Source organism: Hippopotamus amphibius, chromosome 13 (genome assembly GCF_030028045.1).
Source record: "Hippopotamus amphibius kiboko isolate mHipAmp2 chromosome 13, mHipAmp2.hap2, whole genome shotgun sequence".
NCBI classification, from domain to species: Eukaryota; Metazoa; Chordata; class Mammalia; order Artiodactyla; family Hippopotamidae; genus Hippopotamus; species Hippopotamus amphibius.
In genome coordinates, this window is record NC_080198.1 from 50639311 (window position 1) to 50665957 (window position 26647).

Sequence of the window (26647 nt, forward strand, 5' to 3'; positions counted from 1 at the left end):
GTTGTAAGAGCTGACGTGTGTGTGTGTGTGTGTGTTTCCAGTTTGTTGTTTTCTCAAAGCTGATGCAACTGAGACAGATTATCCAGTGACTGTCCACACTTAAAGAGGAAGCAAACCTGATTTTCTTAACAGAGATTCTCCTGTTTTGTAAACGCAGTCCTGCTTCATTCAGCTGGAGTCCAGTAGCTGTGAGAGGTTGTGTTCTGGGCTCAAAAGAGATAATGTATAGAAGGCCCTGGTCACTGAAATTTTTAAATTAGAAACTATATTCATAGCTTCCTGCAGCAGCCATTTCCCCCACACAGTGGTGTGAATGTATATTTAAATAACTGCTATGGTATATACAGAATTTTTAGACCAAGGAATACTGGAGTATATATAATAAGGCAGCAAAATCATCAGGACTTTAATGCTTATTCTGATAACCCTGTTAATTGACTTATGGAGTTATATATCTCTCTATCTGCCTTCTCTCCCCAGAATGCAGCTGAGGCTTTGTATCCTAAACGCTTCTAAATCTCTCCACCTAACAACCCTAACCCTATTACAAGTATCTGGTCAGAGAGAAAGTTCTCATTTCTGCCGTTTCCTTTCAGCTTCTCATGAGCTCTGGGCTCTTCTGTTTGGGGAGTGGCTACTAAGGTTTGCTACGTTAACACAGAGGTTCAGTGAAGGTCACAGATGCGGACAGCACAGAACAGAAACCAGAGCCGCTGAGCAGATTTCAGATGACGTTAGGGACGCCAGAATTTGGAAGATGGTTTTGCTCAGATTTGTCTGCCATAGGATAATAGCAATAAAACCCTCTGACTTAAGCCTTGAAGTGGTTTATTCATTTTTATATGTCTCAAAGGTGCCAACACTTTACTGATCTGAGTTTTAAGTGTGTAAACTTTTTGAGTAGTCCTGGTGTAACTTGATTTCTAAGACTTTAAAATAAACTTGGAAAAAAATCACACCCATTCTACATGCATCCATTATTTTTAATTGATTATATTATAGATAACTTGAGCCTTAATTCTATTTCTTTAAGGTCCCCCACATTTTGTGAGAGATGACATGACTGGCTTTTCTGTAACAAAAAACACATTATGTGCCACAGCCTACACCAGAGCTTAAGATTTCCAGTCAGGTAACACAGACTCTGAGTTGCTTCTGTTTAGTTTTTGGTCCCCAAAAGGATATATGACAAGTTGACGGAAACAAAGGTGAAGACCCTGCTCCACCGTGTTTAGAGTCCTCTTTCTTTGGTGTCTCATGGAAACCTATTAACTTGCCTTCCACGTAAGTCTCTACACAGAAAACTGTCAAGCGTTATGAATTTGCAGTACAGTCACTGATAAAGTTGCTATTTAATCTTCAAAGTGGAAAAGTCCTACTAATCAAAATGGAATTGTTGTGAATAAAAGTAGGCCACTGGCTTAAGTATCAGGTAGAAAATCAACAGCTTGTTTTTCTGCTCAATGTGTGCTAACACTGATGGTCTGTTCAAGGGCAGGAATTTTGTACCTAGGGAAGCGCCCACCTCTAGAGATCCAGGCATCCTGCATGGGCCTGGCTGCACTAAGACCATTCTGCCCTGTGCTGATGGACACGAGGCTTCGAACTGATTGCATCACAGCAGAGCAAAGGTAAAAACTACCACCAGACTTACTGCAGTCCCTGCAGAAGTCTTTTACCTGTAAATGCCTTTCCCAATGGAGAGTCAACAGATTTGGGTGATGGTGGAGTACGTCAGAAAGACTCGGGTCCTCTGGAGGAAGGGACACCTCTTGAAGCCCTGGGCTGGGCAGCTGCTGTCAGAGGATGACACAGCACCTGCAGAGCCGCTGTCCACTTCCTCCCACTGCTGTTGGTGGGGTGACAGGAGCAAAGTAGGCATGGACTTTGACATGAGGGAGCTGGGCCTGAAAGGAGAAAGGAAAAATGCAGTCATCTTAAGATAGTCTGGGGATTACAGGCATAATTCTAGAAAAGCCCACAGTCCTGGAGAATCTGGTTCATTCTACCATTAGGCAAATAGTCCCAATAGAATTTCCAGTGTGTGTGCTAAGGCTGCTCCCGTTGACATGCACATCTCCCCCAAACAGCACCTTCTAAAGACAAAGGAGTGGTCACTGTCCCCGTGTGCAAACCGAGGGAAGATCTACCAGCTGTAGCACCTGGGACTACTTAGGGGCCTAAGTGCAAAGTTGGCTAAACTTAAAGCTTATTCAAGAACGAAGCAGGTGAACTACATGGGGAAAGAACACCACAGTTATTAAGACACTTCACCTGGGAATCGGCAAAGATAAAGCCTACTGATAACAGCCGTAAGTCCCTTTCCTTCTTATACGTTTGCTAATAAAAGACCACATGGAACCTCCACCCAGACCCATTCTAGAAGTTGACTCTTTCCAGGATGGGGTATGAGGACGTTTTGAAGACGTCTAAGGAGATAGTCTGCGTCACTACTGGCCCAGGACAGAATGTAGAAAACGGGTGGTGTCGACTCCTGGCATATCTGTTGTTCCCTGAGAAACCACCAAGTGGGGCTACTGCCCCGCGCTTACCCGCATCCGCTTGATGCCCGCGCGGGTGACCTGCTGGCAGTCGTACAGCTCGAGGCGCTCCAGGCCATGGCAGCCCTCCAGGTGCTCCAGGGCCACATCGGTGATGAGGAGGCAGTTGTCCAGCTCCAGCACCCGCAGCCTCTCATGGCCACAGGGGCTGTTGCTCAGGTGCAGGATCCCATCATCCGTGATGAGCTCGCAGTGGGACAGACTCTGGAACGAGGGGAAGCACAGATGTTCGCAGGACCCTCTCGTCCCAAGGCTCACAGCCCAGGAAGAGCAGGGAAGCTGGCCCGGGCAGCATCCCCAGGAGCCGCTGAGCAGCGGGAGGATGGAGCACAAAGCCGTGGGCCCGCGGGCAGCAGGTTCTCTCACCTTCCCCCCAGGCAAAGATGGGAACCGACACTGCAGGCGGTCGTCTGTGCCGTGAGGATCCTGAACTCACCTCTTCCCGCAAACGGCAAATCTACAGCTACACAGGGAACAGCTTCCTCCGGAAAAAAACATAAAAACCGGCTGAACGACTCTCCACGTTGGGCAGACGAAAGAAGGCCCACGTGGAAGCGGAAGGAGAGGCTGGGCCACAGCCTGCCGTGAACCCTGGCCCCAAGCGAGGAGACCCCCAAGGCAGGAGGAAACTTAAAGCCTGGAGTTTCTCCCTGAGGAGCAAAGGGTTTAAGCCCACATCGGGCACCTGAGCATCGAGCTGGGAAAACCCAACACCCTGGCGTCCACGTCCACGAGACCTGAGACCCGGAGACCTCAGCAGTGTGAGAAGGACTGCACAGGGCTCTCACGCCCAGACCCTCCCTGCCTCCAGGGCTCACCTGATGGAGGAGGGCCCGGCCCGGGTGGGGGAGGCCAGCCTGCTAGGTGACACACTGGGGGGCCTGCTGGGGTGCCCCCTGGGCCTGGAGACCGGTGGGGCCATCTTCGCGCATCCCCTCTGCCCAGCTCCAGCCACTGGATGACGTTTTAAAATTTTCTGGCTTTTTCCTTCCTGGTGCGCACTATTCCCGTGCTCTCCCCGCCCTCCCTCCACCTCATACCAGGGTGGGTGCCGTTCTCATCCTGTCTGTTTCTCTCAGAGGGGAGTTTCATGTGTCTGGTGCCTCAGTTTGCGCAGCTGTTGCAGGGGGCACGTCTGCGTCCTGGCCTGCAGGGTCTCATGGGACTGTGGCCAGTGGAGAGCGTTCTTACGGGGCTCCCAGCTCCGGGCTCAGCAAGAGAAGACAGCCCGGAGCCGTCTTTCTCCGAAAGAGGCCTGTGAGCCTGTCATCACAGCTGCAGCCCGGGGGGCCGGCTTCTCACTACACACACCCCGAAGGGCTGACTGTAACCCTCTCTAGAGACCTTGGCGGCAGATGCCATCTTTGCTCTCCCCTCTGCCATGCTCCAGAGCACCAGCATCTCCCGGAAGGGAGCTTTTACATCAGCCTGGTGCCCTGGTTTTTATTTCTGGTGCCCCAGTCTTTGGGTATGGTACCCATGGCACGCTCCTTTCTCACCTGGCCCTGACGGCCGAAGGAGGCATGCATTCCTGGGACTTTACCATGAGAGCGTTCTTGGCAGGCTACCACCCCAAGGGCACTTGACAGACAGCAGGCTGAAACACATCCCCAGTCTTTCTGGGAAGGAGGCCTATTTGCTTTTCCTGGAGCCTACAGGGCAGGCTTCAGGTCTGGTGCACATCTAGAGGCCCACAGACGTGCTCTCAGCAAAGGTGGGCAGGTGCGTGCCATCTCTGCACGCTCCCTGTACCTCGCTGGAACTGGGCAGTATCCCCCAGACAGGAGTGTACACCTGTATCTGGGAAAAGTACCACACAAGAGGCCCCAGAGCTGAAGAATACTGAACTGAAAAATAGAGCAGTGGGTTTCAAGAACAGACTAGATGAAGCAGATGAAAAGATCAGTGACTTGAAGACATGGCCGTGAAAATCACCCAATCAGAGCAACAAAAAGAAAAAGACCGGAAAAAAAGTAAAGATAGCCTAACAGATTTATGGGACAACTTCAAGCAGACTCACGTTCTCATAAGGGTAACAGAAGGAGAGGGGGGAGAAACGGGCAGAAAAGTTAACTGAAGAAATAATAGCTGAGAACGTATCTAGCCTCGGGGAGGAAACACACCCGGATGCAGAAAGCCCAGAGAGCTCCTAATAAGATGAACCCACACCAAAGCACATTACAACTGACATGTCCAAAGTTACAGACAAGGCAAAAATCTTCAAAGCAGCAAGAGAGAAACAACTTGCTATGTGCAAGGGAACCCCCCTGAGACTATGAGCAGGTTTTTCAGGAGAAACTTTGCAGGCCACAATGGAGGGGCACAATATATTCAGAGTGCTGAAAGAAATGGGGGAAAAAAATCCAACCAAGAATACTCAACCCAACAAAGTTATTCAGAATTGAAAGAGAGATGTGAATTCCCTGGTGGTCCAGTGGTTAGGACTCGGCGCTTTCACTGCTGGCTCAGGTTCGATCCCTGTTCAGGGAACTAAGATCCCACAAGCTGTGCAGTGCGGCCAGGAAGAAAAAAAAAGAGAGAATTGAAGGAGACACGTTTTCCAGACAAGCTAAAGATAAATGAGTTCATCATCACTAAGCATGCCTTACAAGAAATGTTAAAGGGACTTTATAAAGTTGGAAAGGGCACTAATTAGTAACAAGAAAACGTGAAAGTATAAATCTCACTGGTAAAGGCTGTGATAAATTGGGATGAAAAATAAGACTTTGCAGCATCAAGAAAGTAATATAGCCTTTATTGGTTATAGTTCTTTATTCTTTAATATAATAGCTAAAATTCTTGGATAGCTTCTAGGACCAGTGAGCTACATGAATATGATTTTAAAAGTCCAAAAAACTGGCTCTGGTACTGAAGAGGAAACCAGCCCTCAGTATCAACAGAACCTGCTGATGACATCCTACGAGCTAAAAACAAATAACAAAGAGGATCCTTAACCTCCTTTGAACAAACTTCATGAACTCCTCTATGTTGTTTTCAATCTGGAGTCCCCTTGTTTGCAAATGTATATTCAACTTATTTTCAAAGAAACATGATCAGTTTCCCTTTCAAATAGCCTTCTAGATGTAGTTTTTGTGAAAGCACAAGGCCCTTCTTCCCTGGAGGATCACACAGCGGTTCCCGGAAGGGGTGGGGTGTGTGCACACGTGCCTCCTTCACGTGTGAAGAACAACATGGGAACTGAAGTTTAGCAAATGAGGGGTGACAGTCACCTGGCTCGGGGCTGGCGGCCACGTCCCTCATAGCTTCCTGCTTGCAGATCTTTAGTAAAAGATAAAAACCAGATTTCAAAATTCTGAATCTATGGAGCTTTGCCTCAACAACATTGGCTCCTCTGAGCTCCCCAGGCTGGGGGAGAACTCCCTGGGGTGGACCCCCGGATCCGGCACAGAGAGCACCGTCTGGCCCTCCCACAGGGACGTGGGGACCAGCTGCTCCTGGGTGTGTGTCCCAGGTGCACCGGGGCTGCGCCACACCAAGACTGTGCACCCACCACAGGACCTGCTGCAGCAGAAACACACGTCCAACCACCCCCACACTTCCACTCACCCTTGGCTCTAGCTGGGGCTGCAGAGGCGCTGCTACCACACCTGCTGTCACAGCAGGGAGAGCCCTGGAGTATCTGGTAACAAGGGTCCAGACACACACTGCTCTGCAATGTGAGGATAAAGTCTGGCTCTTCTATGAATGTTCTTTTCACTCTCCAGTGCCTAGAACAGTGCCTAGCGTGTAGTGGTCCTCAAGGGGTGTTTGCAGAATGAATCTAATGAGTATAATTAGATTTAATCCACAGCACTTCCCTTTTCTGTCTTGGCTACTAGGCATCGCCAAAGCTAAGTTTAGATCTCAACTTCTACAACTGTTTCCCTGCGTTTCTGCTAATAATCCTCCATGTTTTCCTTCTTTTTTTTTCATTTGAGGCTCTTACGTAGGACTTCTGGTTTTTATTATAGTTTATCTTTTACTCTTAAGTCCCCCTTCTGGAAGCAGCTTATACGAATACAGGGGAAGATGGAGAAGATTTCAGTCACCAGAATCCCCGCTGGGGAGAACACTATTTGGAAGACATTCTCTGACCCGTTGCTTGGGTGGACCCTGCACCCCTGAGAAGGCAGGAGTTAGGGGGCTGGTGGAAGGCCCTGCTCCACGCACACAAGAGATGACATGGACCAAGGGGTGGGAGTCCAAGTCCAGGGTATCTCAGAGTCTGGGGGAAAGAGCCCTCGGGCAACAGGAAGGACGTTAAAGCAGGAAACAAAGCACAGGGCTCCTAACCTTCCCCACACCCCTGAGAAGCAGGCCATCTTGGGAGCACGGGGACAAGGGGTGGAGAAAGCACACCTGAGCAACAGGTTCTGTCAGTTATAAAACCAGAGCAAAACCAACGCGGGAGTAAAGACACTGGAACTACAAAATTATCTGTAGCTATGTAGAGGGAAACAGTTTCGTCAGAAAATCTGGGAACAGGTAGGTTCCTGACTGTCTCTGACATCTGACCCCAAACTCAAAAAAAAAAAAGTCCCAGAGCTGTCCAAAGCCCAGCACACTTGTGCCTGAGGGAAAAGCATCGAGAAGAAATGTGGAAATCAGGAAAACTGGTGGAGAGAGTAACTCAAGGCCAAATGGAGCTTTAAATGATGTTATAAAATCCTAGCCCCTGCTGACAGAGCAAGTTCAAAGGAGACAGAGCTGGCTTAAGAAAAATCTGTTGTGTACCTCAAGGCAGTGGGAAGACCAGATCCTACGGAAGCCACGAGATCGGGGGCCTTTGGGCAGCTGTGTAAATTTGGGCAACTTTCTTAAACGCTCTGAGCCTCGGGCTCCCCACCGATAAAATGGGGGTGTCCATGGTGCCCGCATCACAGGGCTGTGCTGGGATTAAGTGAGTCAGTATCTGGGGGAGCAGACAGCTGCATGGGGACCCCACCCCTGCTCCACGTCCAACAGCCAGAGGGGAAATGTGCATGTGAGGTCTGCGTGGCCAAGAGTGACACTGCTCATCCTGGATCTTTCAGTATATCCTAATTCCGACCCCCAATGGTTGCTTGAGCTGATACGAAATGTTATGTAAGGATGGCCTCATTTTAACCGTGCTTTCACTCTGCCCAACATGAGGAACATGCATTTGCCTAAGGACGTGGGTCCCTATACTAGGTTCACATCCTAAAATGAAAGCAGTAACATTTAGATGCCCTGCCTCCCAAGCGAGCCCACCTCACAGAACTTTGAAACCAACAATGATGACACCCACCCTATGGAAAGGAAGGTTCTTGCTGTAGTGGGGGAGGTTCTTTCATCCCTAAGAGGTAAAGAATGTCACAAAAAGCTCAGACTCACCAGGGCTTGCAGTTTAGGACAGTGAATGGAGAGCTGGATGAGTGTGCTGTCGGTTATCTGGAGAGAAACACATGGTGTCAGTGTGGCTTCTACACCAGAACTTAATACCTAATCCTGCTTCTCCTGAACACAAGAAGCAAAAGGTGCAAAAGAGAATTAAAAACTCATCTCAAGTATGCTCGGGCTGGGAGCTCCCCTCTTCACCAGCAACCTTAATTCTGCTCATTCCTGGAGATGGGAAGCTGTTCTTTCCTCTGGTGCCCCAAGGGGGACAAAGGACAAAGAGGGGGTGGCCAAGGAGGGTCCCCAGGGTTCTTCTCTGTGGTCACCTCATCACTGGACATGCACGCTTATTTCTCCCTTAAGTTTTGTGAAAGTTAGTCTTTTTTTTTTTAATGTTTGGCAAAAGATGGTGCTCCCCTGAGCCCGGCTGTAGCTCTGTCTGATGACTGAGAACAGCCCGGAGTTTACGCTTTCCCTGCCATGGCTCTCACAGGTTCCCAAGCCCTGACACCTGCGCTGGGCAAGGCGGGTCCAGACAACGGCCAGTCGGCACCTCTGGTTATGCCTGTCTACGTGTCTGTGACTGAGGCGTGCCCTGCAGGGCTGTCAGAGGTCCACTCACCAAGATGCACTCCTCAAGGTCCATCTTCTCCAGGTCATGACAGTTCTGAAAGAGTCCACAAGAGCCCATGAGACACCCCTGTTCCGAAGTGACCCAGCGAGCCAGACTGTTGAGCAGCCACCCTTTGGAAATGGGCACTAGGGCTGCATTTCCTTCTCATCCTGGAAAGGCGGTTGTCTACACCTTCCCAGGGGCTCACAGATAGCAGCATGTGGATTTTAGCCATGGAATGGGCTCTGGGAGGGCATGGGGGTGGGGCACGCAGCCACGGAGTGGACAGTGGAGGGCTGGGGCGGGAGGAAGAGTGTATCAGCACCCCCAGGAGGACTCAGCTTCTGGGCAGCAGGCCATGGAGCCCGCCAGTGGTTGACATCAGCAGGGCAGTGTGGGGAGGGGGGCAGAGCCCGGCCCAGCTGAGGGATGCTGCCGAGAGGCTGAGTCGCGGCCTGTGAGGAAGGGCATCTCCTGCCAGGCAGGAGGCTCCTCTCATTGTGGTCCCACCTGACCAGGTGAGAGTGAGGTCCACGCCTGATACAGGATGCTCTACAGAACTTGCCAACCTTTCTGGCCCGCTGGAGAAAATGCAGAATGTACCCCCTGAGGACTCTATTCTACTTGGTGCCTGTCATTTCTGAAGGTAGTTTTTTGCACACTCCGAGACCACTTCCAGCCGCTTTGACTGAGGGAGGTGAGTTAGAGTTTGGTTTGATTTTGTAAAACCTCTGTCTTACCCGAGCTAAAAGTGTAAAGCCTGCATCAGTCAAATGGGAACATCGGGCAGCCTCCAAGATCCTTGGATAATGAGGGCATGGGAGACAAAGTAGCGACTGGTTAACAACAGAAAAGCACACTTCACAATGCTCTTGAGTTTATTCCACTCTTTGACACAAAAATGAGGCTTAGGGAGGAATGTGACCTGCCCCAAGTCCCATCCCAAACTTGGTTAGTAAATCCAGGAATCTCCCCACAATACCACCACATGGTTGCTGTTGTTTTTAGATATAATTCCAATATATGTTGACATTTAAACAATTCAAATGTACTTTCATTCAACAAAATCACCTTGATATATACTGCATTTATTGAAGTCCCCAGTCACCCTAAAGGAAATTTTAAAAATTTACAGCCAATGAAAACATCCATGGTTAACAGTAGTAGATGCTTAAATAACATTTTTAAGTTACATTACTCCCTTATAGCAATAATTTTGACCTCTTTTCTGACCAATTTTGATCACTCAGATTCCTTATACCATGAAGAAATATTAAGATTTTCTAGAATCTTCCCTAATACAACAGTAAGAAAAATGAGGAAAAGGCAGAATAAGACAATCCTTAAAAGATATGTGTGTAATCCAAAAAAAAGGGGGGATTGGGGGGTGGGGAACTCCCCTGGTGGTCCAGTGGTTAAGACTGTGCTTCCACTGCAGGGGACGTGGGTTCGATCCCTGGTTGGGGAACTAATGTCCCACATGCCGTGGTGCGGCCAAAAAATGGAAGAAAAAGATGTAACTGGTGTAAGCCTGAAAAATAGACCAGTTTCACTGATACGTTAAAGAATAACAAAACTATCTTTTTTCTGCCTCTTTTGTAGGGGTTGCTGGTCCTAAAAGCAAACTCTACAAGTTCAAATTCTAGTTTTACTTCTTACTCATCATGTGACCCAGGATAAATTATGTGCTTTTCACTGAGTCTCAGTTTCTCCTCTGCAGAACAAGTGAGAATACAATATCCACCTGCTAGTAACGTGGTGAGGACTGAGTGAGACAATGCTTATGCAAGTTTTGACAAAGTTCAACTGATGTTAACCAGGAGTAGTATTTTGTTGCTATTAAAGTTTTAATATTTACAGTATTACATGGAGAATCAGAAAATAAATCATGACAAAACTTTTCTTCTTGCTAGGGGAAAATGAGAAATGAGGTGGTCGTGCTGTTCCCCCCCTTCTGTCCATGTAGCAGCTGGTTCAGAGGAGAGCCTGGAACCATTTGAACATGAAGCTATCAGTCTGCTCACCACCACATCACTCACATGTCAATGTAACAACTGGGCGAGGCAAGTCAGGTGGGCACGTGGCTGAAGTCCATCAGGAAACTAAGGCTCAGATTCCCTGGTGGTGGACAGTGTGAGACTCTCCACATATCTCTAAATGAACTAGATTACACAGTGTCCCACCCCAACCCATCCGACAAAAGCCAACAACACAACCACTGCCTCCACCGCCACCTACTCCACCTCCTGCAGGAAGCCCTCCCAGTCAGCCCCAAGCTCTGAGTTGCAAAGCTGAAAGCGCGGCACACTCACTGAAGTCTTGGGCAGTTCAAGGCCAGGGCTGTGAGGGAGGCGTCCGTGAGATTGCCGCAGCCAGACAGGCAGAGGGCCTGCAGCCGGTGGCAGCCCCTGCAAATCTGCACCACACCTTCATCCGTAATGCGCTAGGGAGGACCAAAGCAGAAAGAAAGTCAGAAGGCACCGGCAACACTGCCACCGGAGCAGTGGACGAATGGCGTCTCCTGTGAGTCAATTAGTTTGGGTTACCAGCTGCTAGCATTTTATCTTGATAATTTAATCAAAATAAGGCAAAGTACAGGGAAGACAGGTATGTTTGTTTTTTCTGCGCAGCTCATTCAGGCTTCACTAATGGAGAGTAAAATTTTTAAATTCCACTTTCCTACCCAGAGTTGTTTGATTTTTTTCAGGAAAAATTCATAAACTTGTGTTAAAAACCAGATTTAATGAAGAGCTCATGAGACTTACCTGGTTAAGTAGCATTAATTTTTGGTTGAATTTCTACAGATTAATGCTTTAGGTATCTACTATATAAATCATATATGTATATTTTTATAATATTTCCTGAAATGTTTTAGAAATTAGCAAAATTAAATCACTAAATTATTGATAAATGACTCAGAATTTTATGAATTTAAGCCCTGAAGATTCAAATTATTTTACCTTTATTTCAATATACTAATTTATGTAGAAATAAATATGTACATTTATATCATACTTCAAGCCACCTGCCAGTGCTACCCTACATGCAATTCAAGGTCCTGTTTTTGAATAGGTCAGCCTCACGTGGTCAGCATTTGCCCAGAAGATAGTTTCTGCCTTATCTCCCACCCTCAGGGACTTTAAAGGTTTATGATTCATTTACTACATGCCAAATACAAGGGATTTCTCTTACTTTTCTCAAGATTGACAGCCCCTTGAGAAAGCCAGTTGGCCGCAGCAAGCACCCTCCTCAGTTGTCAATATTTACAACGGCAGTGAAGAAAAGCCCGTCATCCTTCACAGGCCCTGATGAAATCACACCTTGCTCTTGAATATGCCCTTTATTTTTCAGAGCACCTTCTTGTCTGTTATTTCATTTTATCCACTGAGACAGACACCGTGAGAGGCGTCATCACCCTCAGTTTATAAGTAAAGACAAGACACTGAGACCTCACCAGGAATTGTTCACCGTAGTGACTAGTTCACAACATTCCTGATTATCTTAAACCAGTTTTCAGGGGAAATGTCCATGGCTTTGTATTTTCCTTTTTGTTTAGACTGCTGTTCTTTCATCTTGTGGGAATCAGGTAGATCACATAAGGACACAGGATGTGAAATAAGGATGTGGCCATCCTCCCACCAGCCTGGGCTGCTTCCCAGCAGGGCTCCGGCAGGTTCTTGAGGGAGGCACAGGAGCAGGAGGGGCTCACGGGAAAGGCACGCTACGTACTGAGCAGGACTGCAGGTTGAGGCTCACAAGCTCCTGACAGTAATTCTCAATGTGTTTCAGAGCTTCGTCTTCCAGCTGAGTGAATGGAGAAAGCAAAAGAGATGGAACCAGGTGAGGGCGCGGGGGCACAGGCTCCGTCATGATGCGCGCACACCTCATGCTAGATACGCGTTGGACAAGCCCGGCCGTGGGACCCCCGTACCTGCGTGCAGCCCCTCAGCAGCAGGGCTCTCAGGCCGCGACAACCCCGCACCAGGGCCTCAACGCCATCCTTCGTGATCTGATCACACCACGACAGGTTCAGGTACTCCAGGTGCCGACACCCCTCGCTGGAGAACAGGAGACAAAGCCACACGTGTGCAGTCCATCCCACGGAGAGATTGGGACCAACCCTTAGCTTAGCAGCCCGCAAGCCGTTTAGGGGGGAAGAGAGCTCTGTGACCCGGGTCGCCCACTTCCTGCTCCAATGGGACCGTGAGAAAGATTTCAGACACACCAAAATGCTCAGCGCTCGGGGCAGTTCTCACGACCACCAGCCACAGGTACTCTTACCTGATCCCCTTTAAGGAGCTGTTTGTAATGGACACGCAGGAGGTCAGATCCAGATGCCTCAGCTTCGAGCAGAACCGGCTGAGGCTGTAGCACGTGCTGAAACAGTGCAGACGCACTAAAGGTGTTTTCAACCACCTTTCTCTGCCCTTGCCGTCCCCACAGCCAGTCAATCACCAAAGCAATTTCCATTACTTACCTGTCCGTGACTTTTGTGCACCCATTGAGGTTTAAATGTTCAATGTTTCGGCAGTTCTGTGCAAAGGTCCTAAAATGAGAAAACATTTAAAAACTCACTGCACATTGCTAGGCAGCCACCAGAGAGCACGGGCAACCATTTACACTTAGAACAGTGCTCTTCAAAATTTTATTCTACTGTGGACAGGACACTTCACATGAGATCTACTCTCTTCACAAGTTAAGTGTATAATATATAATTGTTCACGACAGTTACCGGTGTTCTTCAAACTCTGATGAGCAGACGAGACAGCTGAGGTTCTTGTCACAGTGCAGAATCTGCTGGTAGATACGGGCAAACTGTTTAGTAGTCTCTGCATTTCTAAGAAACTCTCAAGGATACCAGTGCTGCTACTCTGGGGACACCACTTTGAGAAACAAAGCCCTGGACTGACTACATATCAGCTGAAACTCTTCTTCACTCAGACTGTGGCAGTCACCTGAGAGTAGAGGTCTGGCTCTCTGTTCCTTCTTCTGGACAGAAAAATCAGTTGGAAGCAAGGGGGCTGAGTCTTGTGCCATGCTGTCACTTGGTTACCCTAGGGCCCTTCCAGAGAAACCATATCTGGCCACTAACAGTGTCAGTAATTGATCAGTATCAAGAATCATGGGCTTCCCTGGTGGCGCAACAGTTAAGTATCCACCTGCCAATGCAGGGGACACAGGTTCAATCCCCGCTCCAAGAAGATTCCACATGCTGCGGAGCAACTAAGCCTGAGTAGCACAACTACTGAGCCGGCGCTTTAGAGCCCTCAAGCCACAACTATTGAGCCCACATGCCGCAACTACTGAAGCTCACATGCCTAGAGCCCACACTCCACAAAAGAAGCCACCACAATGAGAAGCCCACACACCGCAATGAAGAGTAGCCCCTGCTGTGTGCAACTAGAGGAAACCTGCATGCAGCAATGAAGACCCAACGCAGCCAATAAATACATAAATAAAAATTTTAACAAATCATCATTTACTGGTGAGGATGCTTGAGTCATGAAGGGCAATGTCCTCAATGATTTGTAGGTTGGCAGCAAGGCCAGAAGCAGAAAATTAAACATCTCTGGGACTTTCTAGGTGGTGCAGTGGTTAAGAATCCACCTGCCAATGCAGGAGACACGGGTTTGATCCCTGCCCCAGGAAGATACCACATACCGTGGAGCAACTAAGCCCGTGTGCCACAACTACTGAGCCTGCACTCTAAAGCCCGCAAGCCACAACTACTGAGCCTATGTGCCGCAACTATTGAAGCCCATGTGCCTAGAGCCCATGCTCCGCAACAAGAGAAGCCACCGCAATGAGGAGCCCGCACACCACAATGAAGAAGAGTAGCCCCCGCCCATGGCAACTAGAGAAAGCCCGTGTGCAGCAACAAAGACCCAACACAGCCAATAAAAAATAAATTTAAAAAAAAGGAAAATTAAACACTCCTTACTCACCACTTATTCCTTAACATAGTCAGTAAGGACTGGCTCAGTCCTGAAATGTGGCTTGAACGTATCTTATAGGTTTGAATCCTGATGCTTTCACGTAGTATCTAAAGGTCACCAAAATCTGGCCTCAAACCAGATGTCACTCTTACCTGCTCTGCTATGCAGAGCCACTATGCAGCTGCTATGCAGCTGGAGCCTGGTGGACTCCCTGAGTTGAGGATATGGAGTCAAAGCTCCGACCAAGGCAGTCTGAGTTATCAGAGAAGAGTATGAGAATGGAGAGAACTTCAGAGATCTGAAAAGCATTCCCCTCAGGAATTCAGCAGAGTACTAGTCAGAATGTGCAAGCAAGGAAATTACTCAAAGCCGGGGAAGGACTCAACAAGAAGAATTAGAGGAGACAATAGCCAGAGCTCACCCAGGGCCACAAATAGTACTCATTTCCACTGCAACTAGAGAAAGCCCGTTCGCAGCAATGAAGACCCAACGCAGCCAATAAATAAATAAATAAATAAAATATATATATATAAAATACCTTCCATTCAAAGAAGAAGGAAAACATATCTATAATGAGGAGAAAATTCAATCTATCAAAGCTGACCCAGAACTGACACAGATACTAGAAACAGCAGACAAAGGCACTAAAATTATCCTGTGTTCTGTAGAATACAGTTCTATGAAGCTGGAGTGAAGATGTTATGTTAAACATCTCAGGTTTATTAAACATGTTATGTTTATTAAACACATTATGCACAGACATGAAAGATATAAAAAGATACAAATTGAACTTTTAAATATGAAAACCATAATGGCTGAGATGAAAATTTACTGGATGGGATTAAGAGCAGATTAGACATTGTGAAAGAAAAAATTAGTGAACTTGAAGACATAGATAGAAAATATCCAAAATGAAATATGGAAAGAAAACAAGAAAAAAAGCATAGAGCATGGAAGACAGCTTGAAACAACTAAATAAACATGTAATTGGAGCCCCTAAGGTACAGGAGATAGAGTGCGATAGGGGAAAATATCTGAAGAAATAATGGCCAAAAGTTTTACAAAAATTATAAACCTACAAGTCCAAGAAACTCCAAGAATTCCATGCACAAGAAACATGAAGGAAAAGCCACGAAGGCATAGCTTAACCAATCTGGTCAAAACCAGTGATAGAAAAAACATTAAAACACCAGAGAAAAAAGATACACCTCATACAGAGGAGTAAAATAAGGGTGACAGAAGATTTCTCATTGATAACAAAAAAGCAAGAAAACAGGGAGGAAAAAGATGGCGGCGAATTAGAGGGACGGGGAGTGCATCCCTCTCCACAGATGCATTGGGAATGCACCGAAGGACGCAATAATTCCCACAGAGAACCAGCTGAACACCAGCAGACGGCCTCGGACACCAGAAAGGACCACAAGGAGCCCGACATAACCGACAGGGAGGCATCTATGATGGCTCAGAGAGGGTGAAGCGGCGGAGCTGTGGCAGACAGGAGGGAGTGAGAAACATATGGAGGGTCTGCACCACAGCTCAGCGTTCCCAGACTGAGACGTCGATCCACAGCTGAACAGAGGGTCCAGGAGCAGGAGCGTGGGAACTGGAGAGCTGGTTCAGAGTGAGAAACATTGTTGCCAGTAAGGTGACGGACCGAGAGGACAGGAGGGAAGAGGTCCGCGGCGAGGCGTGCCCGTCCCTGAGAGCTGCCCGGCCATGATGGCGGCTGGACGCTGCAGGCTCACGAATAGGGGGAAAGGAACCGCGAGCATAGCCTTTCTCTCTCTTTTGGTGCCCCTGCAACAGGCAATGGAGAGATGCACTGTGGGCCACCTAAGGTGCTCAGGGATAACAAATACCCTCAGGCACTCGGGCGGGGCTAGATTAAAACCCCTTGGAGGCTGCAGAGAAAAAAAAACGCGAGAGAGGCCCAACTCTAAGACTTTCTGTTTACACCTGAGCCACCAGCGTCCCTCTGCAACAGGCACCTCCAAGCCCAACTGAAACAACAGTGCGCCACTGCTCACTCACTCCCAGGGGAAGGAGCCACTATTGTACCCTCTCCCTCCCCACACACCGACGCTTACAGACGAAAAATAAAGGAACCTCTGCTGGTCACAGAATAATGCAAAAAAACCCAAGACGAGTAGAAGGACACTTACAGCTGAGACTCTAAGGAAACAGAAATATTAGTATCAATTCTATTGAACTGGTCCATTCTGGGATCAGTTCTGGATTTTTTTTTTTTCTTTTTCTCTCTCTCTTTTTTTTTTTTATTAATTACGATCGTAGCCCTAAGGGATCTACAAGTTTTATAACATAATTTTTTAATGATTTTTTTATTCTATTTTTCTTTTTTTGCCTTTTTATATACTTCTATATCTAGCTAAGTTTTTGGTAGTACGGACAATATATCTCTCATACTTTCCTTTCATCCCTATCTTTTATACATTTCTATTCCTTTCTTTTTATTTGCATATTTCCAACCACACTACACTCTTCTGTTCCCCTTTCTTCCAGCCATTTTAAGTTTATTTTATCTTAACATACTTATAAGCAACACTATCGATCTGCTCAGACTCCTTGCTCTATTCTCCAGATGACGCACCTCCTTGGTATTGAATATTAGGTTTTTGTCTTTATCTTAGTTCTTAGTACAATTGTCTAATTTCATTCTGAGAATCTCCATTCTATCTGGTGGTACTCTAGCTCTTTTCTATATTTGATCCTAGCTTACAAAATCTCCCTGGATAAGTGTTTGTATGTGTAAGGTGTTGTTTGTTTGTTTGCTTTTGCTTTTGTCTCTGATTTGTTCTGTTTCAGTTGTCTATTTCTGTTGGGTTTCTCTTTGAATATCTGATAGCACACTGGAGTTCTGTCGGGTCTTTGCAGAGCCTTATGTCCTAATGGATTCAGTAATTGTGTGTCTTATACATGTATGTGTTTCCTAGACTTAGTATTTGTTTAATCCAATACTTGGACATTAGTCTGAGGCTTGGACAGTCTTCTATAAACACCTATTGCCAGGACAAGCAACCCCAAAAGTCTTCACAACCATGAGGAAACAAAGAAACACCATGCAGGCAAAGGAGCAGGAAAAAAACCCACAAGACCAAATAAATGAGGAGGAAATAGGAAAAATGCCTGAAAAAGAATTCAGAGTAATGATAGTAAAAATGATACAAAATGTGGATAACAAAATAGAGAAAGTACAAGAAACAGTTCATAAGAACTCAGAAAAACAAACAGCAATGGATAACAAAATAACTGAAATTAAAAATACTCTAGATGCTATAATCAGCAGAATGACTGAGGCAGAAGAACGAATAAGTGAGTTGGAAGATCGAATGGGGGAAATAAATGCCACAGAGCAGGGAAAAGAAAAAAGAATAAAAAGAATAGAAGACAGTCTCAAAGACCTCAGTGATAACATTAAGCATACCAACATTCAAATTATAGGCATCCCAGAAGAAGAAGAAAACAAGAAAGGGTCTGAGAAAATATTTTTAGAGGTTATAGTGGAAAACTTCCCCAACATTGGAAAGGAAATAATTCACCAAGTCCAAGAAGCACAGAGAGTCCCATACAGAATAAACCCAAGGAGAGATACACCAAGGCACATATTAATCAAACTAACGACAATTAAACACAAAGAAAAAAATATTAAAAGCAGCAAGAGAAAAGCAATGAATAACATATAAGGGAAAACCCATAAGGATAACAGCTGACCTGTCTACAGAAACTCTGCAGGCCAGAAGGGAATGGCAGGATATACTGAAAGTCCTGAAAGACAGAAACCTACAGCCAAGAATACTCTACCCAGCAAGAATCTCATTCAGATTCAATGGAGAAATCAAAAGCTTTCCAGACAAGCAAAAGTTAAGAGAATTCAGCACCACCAAACCAGCCTTACAACAAGTGCTAAAGGAACGTCTCTAAGTAGGAAACACAAGAAAAGGAAAACACCTACAAATACAAACCCAAAACAATTAAGAAAATGGTCATTGGAACACACATGTCAATAATCACTTTAAATGTAAATGGATTAAATGCTCCAACCAAAAGACACAGACTGGCTGAATGGATACAAAAACAAGACCCTTCTATATGCTGCCTACAAGAAACCCACTTCAGACCAAGGGATACATATAGACTGAATGTAAAGGGATGGAAAAAGATATTCCATGCAAATGGAAGTCAAAAGAAAGCTGGAGTAACAATACTCATATCAGACAAATTAGACTTCAAAGTAAAGACTATTACAAGAGACAAGGAAGGACACTACATAATGATCAAGGGATCCATTCAAGAAGAACATATCACAATGGTAAATATCTATGCCCCCAATATAGGAGCACCTCAATACATAAGGCAAATGCTAACAGCTATAGAAGGGGACATCGACAGTAACACAATAGTGGGAGACTTGAACACCCCACTTACATCAGTGGACAGATCATCCAAACAGAAAATAAATAAAGACACACAAGCCTTAAATGACACATTAGACCAACTCGACTTAATTGATATTTATAGGACATTCCATCCAAAAACGACAGACTACACTTTCTTCTCAAGTGCACACGGAACATTTTCCAGGATAGATCACATCTTGAGTCACAAATCAAACCTCAGCAAATTCAAGAAAATTGAAATCATATCAAGCATCTTCTCAGACCACAACGCCATGAGACTAGATATTAATTACAGGAAAAAAACTGCAAAAAATACAAACACATGGAGGCTAAACAATTCACTCTTAAACAACCAAGAAATCACTACAGAAATCAAAGAGGAAATCAAAAAATATCTAGAAACAAATGACAACAAAAACACAACAACTCAAAACCTATGGGACGCAGCAAAAGCAGTTCTAAGAGGGAAGTTTATAGCAATACAGTCCTACCTTAAGAAAGAAGAAAATTATCGAATAAACAACCCAACCTTATACCTAAAACAACTAGAGAAAGAAGAACAAAGAAACCCCAAAGTGAGCAGAAGGAAAGAAATCATAAAGATCAGAGCAGAAATAAATGAAAAAGAAAGGAAGGAAGCCATAGCAAAAATTAATAAAACTAAAAGCTGGTTCTTTGAGAAGATAAACAAAATTGATAAACCATTAGCCAGACTCATCAAGAAAAAAAGGGAGAAGATGCAAATCAACAGAATTAGAAATGACAAAGGAGAAGTAACAACGGACACCTCAGAAATACAAAAGATCATGAGAGAATACTACAAGCAACTATATGCCAATAAATTGGATAACATGGAAGAAATGGATAAATTCTTAGAAAAATACAATCTTCCAGGACTGAACCAGGAAGAAATAGAAACCATGAACAGACCAATCACAAGGACGGAAATTGAGGCAGTGATTAAAAATCTCCCAACACACAACAGCCAAGGGCCAGATGGGTTCACGGGCGAATTCTATCAAACATTTAGAGAAGAGCTAACACCTATCCTTCTCAAACTCTTCCAAAATATCACAGAAGGCGGAACACTCCCAAACTCATTCTACGAGGCCACCATTACCCTGATACCAAAACCAGGCAAAGATGTCACAAAGAAAATTACAGACCAATATCACTGATGAATATAGAGGCAAAAATCCTCAACAAAATACTAGCTAACAGACTCCAACAGCGCATTAAAAAAATCATACACCATGATCAAGTGGGGTTTATCCCTGGGATGCAAGGATTCTTCAATATACGCAAATCAATCAACGTGATACATCATATCAACAACTTGAAGGATAAAAACCATATGATCATCTCAATAGATGCAGAAAAAGCTTTTGACAAAGTTCAACATCCATTCATGATAAAAGCTCTCCAGAAAATGGGCATAGAAGGAAATTACCTCAACATAATAAGAGCCATATGTGAGAAACCAAAAGCCAACATTGTTCTCAATGGGGAAAAACTGGAAGAATTCCCTCTAAGAACAGGAACGAGACAAGGGTGCCCACTCTCACCATTATTATTCAACATAGTTTTGGAAGTGTTAGCCACAGCAATCAGAGAAGAAAAAGAAATAAAAGGAATCCAAACTGGAAAAGAAGAAGTAAAATTGTCACTCTTTGCAGATGACATGATATTATATATAGAAAACCCTAAAGACTCTACCAGAAAACTGCTAGCACTCATTGATGAGTTTAGTAAAGTAGCAGGATACAAAATTAATGCACAGAAATCTCTTGCATTCCTATACACTAACAATGGAAGAGCAGAAAGAGAAATTAAGGAAACTCTCCCATTCACCATTGCAACAAAAAGAATAAAAGACCTAGGAATAAACCTGCCTAAGGAGGCAAAAGATCTGTATGCAGAAAACTTTAAGACATTGGTGAAAGAAATCAAAGACGACACAAACAGATGAAGGGACATACCATGTTCCTGGATTGGAAGAATCAACATTGTGAAAATGACTGTACTACCCAAAGCAATTTACAGATTCAATGCAATCCCGATCAAATTACCAATGGCATTTTTCACAGAACTAGAACAAGAAATCTTATAATTTGTATGGAAACACAAAAGACCCCGAATAGCCAAAGCAATCTTGAGAAGAAAAAATGGAGTTGGTGGGATCAGGCTTCCTGACTTCAAACTATACTACAAGGCCACAGTGATCAAGACAGTATGGTACTGGCACAAAAATAGAAAGGAAGATCAATGGAATAGAATAGAGAACTCAGAAATAAGCCCAAACACATACGGACACCTTATCTTTGACAAAGGAGGCAGGAATATACAATGGAAAAAAGACAGCCTCTTCAATAAGTGGTGCTGGGAAAACTGGACAGCTACATGTAAAAGAATGAAATTAGAACACTTCCTAACACCATACACAAAAATAAACTCCAAATGGATTAAAGACCTACATGGAAGGCCAGACACTATCAAACTCCTAGAGGAAAACATAGGCAGAACACTCTATGACATCCATCAAAGCAAGATCCTTTTTGACCCACCTCCTAGAATCATGGAAATAAAATCAAGAATAAACAAATGGGACCTCATGAAACTTAAAAGCTTTTGCACAGCGAAAGAAACCATAAACAAGACAAGAAGGCAACCCTCAGAATGGGAAAAAATAGTTGCCTATGAAACAACGGACAAAGGATTAACCTCCAAAATATACAAGCAGCTCATGCAGCTTAATATCAAAAAAGCAAATAACCCAATCCACAAATGGGCAGAAGACCTAAATAGACATTTCTCCAAAGAAGACATACAGATGGCCAACAAACACATGAAAAGATGCTCAACATCACTCATCATCAGAGAAATGCAAGTCAAAGCCACAATGAGGTATCACCTCACACCAATCAGAATGGCCATCATCAAAACATCTGGAAACAACAAATGTTGGAGAGGGTGTGGAGAAAAGGGAACTCTCCTGCACTGCTGGTGGGAATGTAAGTTGGCACAGCCACTATGGAAAACAATTTGGAGGTTCCTTAAAAAACTACAAATAGAACTACCATATGATCCAGTAATCCCACTCCTGGGCATATACCCAGAGAAAACCATAATCCCAAAAGAAACTTGTACCATAATGTTCATTGCAGCACTGTTTACAATAGCCAGGACATGGAAGCAACCTAAATGCCCATCAACAAATGAATGGATAAAGAAGATGTGGCATATATATATACAATGGAATATTACTCAGCTATAAAAAGGGATGAGATGGAGCTATATGTAATGAGATGGATAGACCTACAGTCTGTCATACAGAGTGAAGTAAGTCAGAAAGAGAAAGACAAATATTGTATGCTAACTCACATATACGGAATCTAAAAATAGTACTGATGAACTCAGTAACAAGAACAAGGACACAGGTGCAGAGAATGAACTGGAGAACTCGAGGTTTGGGAAGGGGCGGGGGGTGAAGGGGAAGCTGAGACGAAGCGAGAGAGTAGCACAGACATATATGTACTACCAACTGTAAAACAGATAGCCAGTGGGAAGTTGCAGTATAACAAAGGGAGTTCAACTCGAGGATGGAAGATGCCTTAGAGGACTGGGACGGGGAGGGTGAGGGGGACTCGTGGGAGGGTGGGGCGGAGTCAAGAGAGGGAGGGAATACGGGGATATGTGTATAAAAACAGATGATTGAACTTGGTGTACCCCCCAAAAAATAATAAATTAATTAATTAATTTTTTAAAAAAGGCAGGAAAACAGAAGAGTAGCATCTCTGAATACTGAAAACAAAAAACTGTCAACACAGAATCCTATATTCAGCAAAAATATTTTTCAAAACTGAAGGGAAAATAAAGATTTTTTTCCTGGCAGAAGTGCTGAAAGAATTCATCAGATCTTCAGTGCAAGAAATGTTAAAGAACATTCTTAAGGCAGGAAAAAAATGACATAAGATGAAAATTTGTTTCTACACAAAGAAATGAAGAATACTGGAAACTAACCACTTGAGTACAGAATGCCAATTTTTTAGTTATATCTCTTTAAAAATAATTGACTATTAAAACAAAAATACTAAATCTAGTGTGGATTTCATACCATATTTGGAATTTTAAAGTGTATGGCAATAACAGCATAAAGGCTGAGCAAAGGACAATGGAAGTGAGATGTAATATAATTTGAGGGTAGACTATAATAACTTTAAAATGTACAATATAAACTCAAAAAAACCACTAGGATTACAAAATAATGAGTTATAGCTACTAGACAAAAAAGATATAAAATGGAATCATAAAAAACACTGAATCTAAAAGAAGGCAGCTTCCACATTAAGAAACTAGAAAAAAGAAGACCAAATGAAACCCAAAATAAAGGAAATAATAAAGACCAGAGAAGAATGCAATTTAGTAGAAAACATAAAATGAAAAAAAAATCAATGACATCTAAAGCTGGTTCTTTGAAAGTATCAATAAAATTAATAAACCCCTAACTAGAATGATCAGGAAAAAAAGATAAAAGTTACCAATATTAGAGAAATTTACTCACTTTACCTCTTTAAAAATTGATATTAATGTCAATAAAAAATTCTAAGTGTATATATATATATATATATATATATATATATATATATATATATAGTCAAATAGGCACTGTACAATCATTCTGATTTTGTAGACATGGCAATTACTTTCATATAGTTAAAAAAAAATTACCCAAAACAGGAATGAAGAGAGGAGATATCACTACAGATTTTACAGATATTAAAATGATAGTATTATTCACAACTTTACGACAAAAATTCAAGAACTTAGGTGAAATGGACAAAATCTTTGAAAGGTAAAAACTACAGCAAAGCTTACTCAAGAAGGAATAGAAATCTTGAAGAGTTCTATATATATTAAAGAAATAGAATCTGTAGTCAAAACCCTCCCATGAAGGAAACATGCAGGCCCAGCTGGCCTCAATGGTGAATTCTACGAAACAATGAAGGAAAAACAATACAAATTCTACATAAACTTTTCCAAAAAACTGAAGAGGAGAAAACACATTTCAATTCATTCTATAAGGCCAGTAGTACCTTGATACCTAAAACCAGACAAAAATATCACAAGAAAAGAAAACCACAGAACAATATCCCTCACAAACATAGAGGTAAAAATTTTAACGAAATTTTAGCAAACAGGATCCAACAACAAGTAAAAAATACAGTACATGACAACTCAAGAGGGGCTTATCTGAGGTGGAAGGCTGGTTTAACATTCAAAAATCAACCCGTGTAGGAAGAGGGGGTCAAGATGTCAGAGTAGCAGGACGTGGAGCTCACCTCCCCCCACAAACCCATCTACACCAGGAACAATTCTCACAGAAAACTAACTAGAAACTGGCAGAACTCCTATACAACCAAAGCTGCAAGAAAGATCTCCACATAACTGGGTAGGGCAAAAAAAAAAAAAAGAGCAGGGGGTAGGGGGGCATCAGGTAGGGCTCTGTGCCCCTGGGAGGGATCTGAAAGGAAGAGTAAGTCCACAAGGGTGGACCCTTGCCCTGGGGAGGGAGCAAGCTGACTCACAATCTGGGCATCCCAGGCTTGGGATCCTGCAACAGGAGACAAGCCCCCTTGCCTGCTGGGCGTCCACGGAGGCAAAGAGAAGGGCAGGAGAAGCCTGGGGTCGGCTGCATGGAGACAACCTGAGGGGTCTAGGGTGTCTCTACTTGTGAGGCATGTGCATGTGCTGGCTTCCACTGGTGGCCTTGCGCCAGCGGCCACTGCCCTGCCGCACTTCCCAATCTGAGGGGGCGAACACATGCGCCCTGCTCACTCCGCTCCACAGCCTGGCTGGGGTGTGATCCAGGCGACGCGGCAGAGGCAGCTCGCACGTGGGGCAGCGGGAGCAGCTGAGGTGCGCACTGTCTGCGTGCGCGCTGGGAAGCATAGGAACGTGCAGCGGCCACATGCTGAATCCCAGGCACACAGGACCTGGGCACCACGCAGCAGTTCACTCTCCAGTCAGGGTACTCTGGCTCCGCCCCCTCCACAGGGCAGCTCAGCCCTGATCTCAGGCAGACAGGGGCTGGGAGGAGAGCACCACACAGGCGGCAAGATCTCCAGTGGCAGCACAGCCTCCTCCTTCCTGCAGCCACAATGCCCTGGGCCAGAGCCCCAGCCAGTTCCACACCACAGCCTTGCATGAGACGTGGGACTAACACAGCAGAGAAAGGGAGGCAACCCTGGGCTGCTTCGGAGCAGAACTGCCGATGCCCACACAGGTGGTCCCAAGCTTGCTGCGAGCACACGGGCCTCACTGCTACAGCCATCAGCTCCAGGGAGCAGGGCGTGCTCACGGACATGGGGCCTGATGGAGCCCGACCCTCAGAGCTTCTACTCCAACAACGGGGGAGCACCCCCTGCCTTCAACAGGGTAGTGACAATGAGCAGCTGGCAGAAAGCCCCGCCTCACACCCAGCACACGCTCAAGACCCTACACCACCAATCACACCCCCTTATTAAGGGCGTGCCAGCCAGCACACTGAGGAAAGACGTGGCTGGCGTCCACACCAAAACCAGCCATTGCAGCAAAAACACTGGACACAAACTGGCTACACACAGGTGCTCCCACATAAAAACAGCCCTTCCAAACCACAGCAGATGTTTCTCCTAAACTCACAGAGACACAGAAAGTTAAGTAAAATGAAAAAGCAGAGGAACTACTACCAATTAAAACAATAAGAGAAATCTCCTGAAAGTACAAATAATGTCTACTAGACCCCAAGTTCAAAAAGGAGGTAATAAAAAAGACCAAGGAATTATGAAAGTCCAGGGACAGAAATGCAAGGTCACTGTAACAAGGAACTAGAAATTATAAAGATGAACCATTCATAAGTAGACAATTCATTTCCTGAGAAAAACCAACCTAGACACAGTGAATAGCAGACTAAATGACACAGAAGAATGAATAAGTGATCTGGAAGATAGAATAATGGAAATCACCCAATCAGAACAGCAGACAGAAAGAAAAATGAAGAAAACTGAAAGCAACATACAAGGTCTATGGGATAATATAAAGCATGCCAACCTACACATAATAGGGGTTCCAGATGGAGAAAAGAGAGTGGGATGGAAAATGTATTTAAAGAAACTATGGGAGACTGGCTCAAGATGGTGGAGAAATAGGATGTGGAGCTCACCATCTCCCACAAATACATCAAAAACACACCTACATGTGGAACAATTCTCACAGAACATCTACTGAACACTGGCAGAAGACCTCAGACTTCCAAAAAGGCAAGAAAATCTCCATGTAACTGAATAGGGCAAAAGAAAAAAAAAGAGAAAAAAATCGAGATGGGACCTACACTGCTGGTAGGGAGCTATGAAAGAGGAAAGGTTTCCACACACTGGGAAGTCCAGCCTGGCCAGAGGCAGAGCTTCAGAGCCTAGGAGGAGAGTGCAACAACCCTCAGCAGAGGGGAAAGTGCAGAGAGACTGCCGAGCAGGTCAGTGTCGCTGGGCACTCCCAGGCGGAAGACGCTCACCTGCTGCTGCCAGAGGGGCTGGCTGCTGAGGCTCGGGCTTCGGAGGTCCCAAGGGGGAGGAGGAGAGGACTGGGGTTGGCTGCATGGAGACAACCTGAGGGGTCTAGGGTGTGGTGAGCCACAACCAAGGGAGTATGGGAGGAGGCCTGGGCCCACCAGAGAGGCAGGATGCCATTGCTGGGGGGGAGCATGAGAGGGTCGGGCCCACCATAGGA

The 26647-nt window shown here is 45.0% G+C and overlaps 1 protein-coding gene across 9 annotated transcripts in view; it reads right to left on the reverse strand.

Annotated features, from left to right (window-relative positions):
- The window catches only part of FBXL2 (F-box and leucine rich repeat protein 2), a 90500-nt gene that overhangs the window by 6835 nt on the left and 57018 nt on the right, over positions 1-26647 (reverse strand). For 2 of the 9 annotated variants that reach the window (XR_009048675.1, XR_009048674.1), the window contains exons 7-16: positions 13010-13078; positions 12814-12909; positions 12464-12590; positions 12262-12336; positions 10845-10975; positions 9273-9333; positions 8542-8586; positions 7917-7973; positions 2553-2765; positions 1680-1907 (exon numbers count right to left, since the gene is read on the reverse strand). Coding sequence is in view for 6 of the 9 variants with exons in the window: in XM_057704462.1 (XP_057560445.1) it covers positions 1800-1907; positions 2553-2765; positions 7917-7973; positions 8542-8586; positions 9273-9333; positions 10845-10975; positions 12262-12336; positions 12464-12590; positions 12814-12909; positions 13010-13078 (982 nt within the window). In the remaining 3 variants the exon portion in view is untranslated. Of the gene's footprint in view, positions 1-62; positions 209-286; positions 1908-2552; positions 2766-2927; positions 5841-7916; positions 7974-8541; positions 8587-9272; positions 9334-10844; positions 10976-12261; positions 12337-12463; positions 12591-12813; positions 12929-13009; positions 13079-26647 lie in introns of those variants that run through there. The other 7 variants (XM_057704462.1, XM_057704461.1, XR_009048676.1 and 4 more) reach the window with 6 other exon arrangements.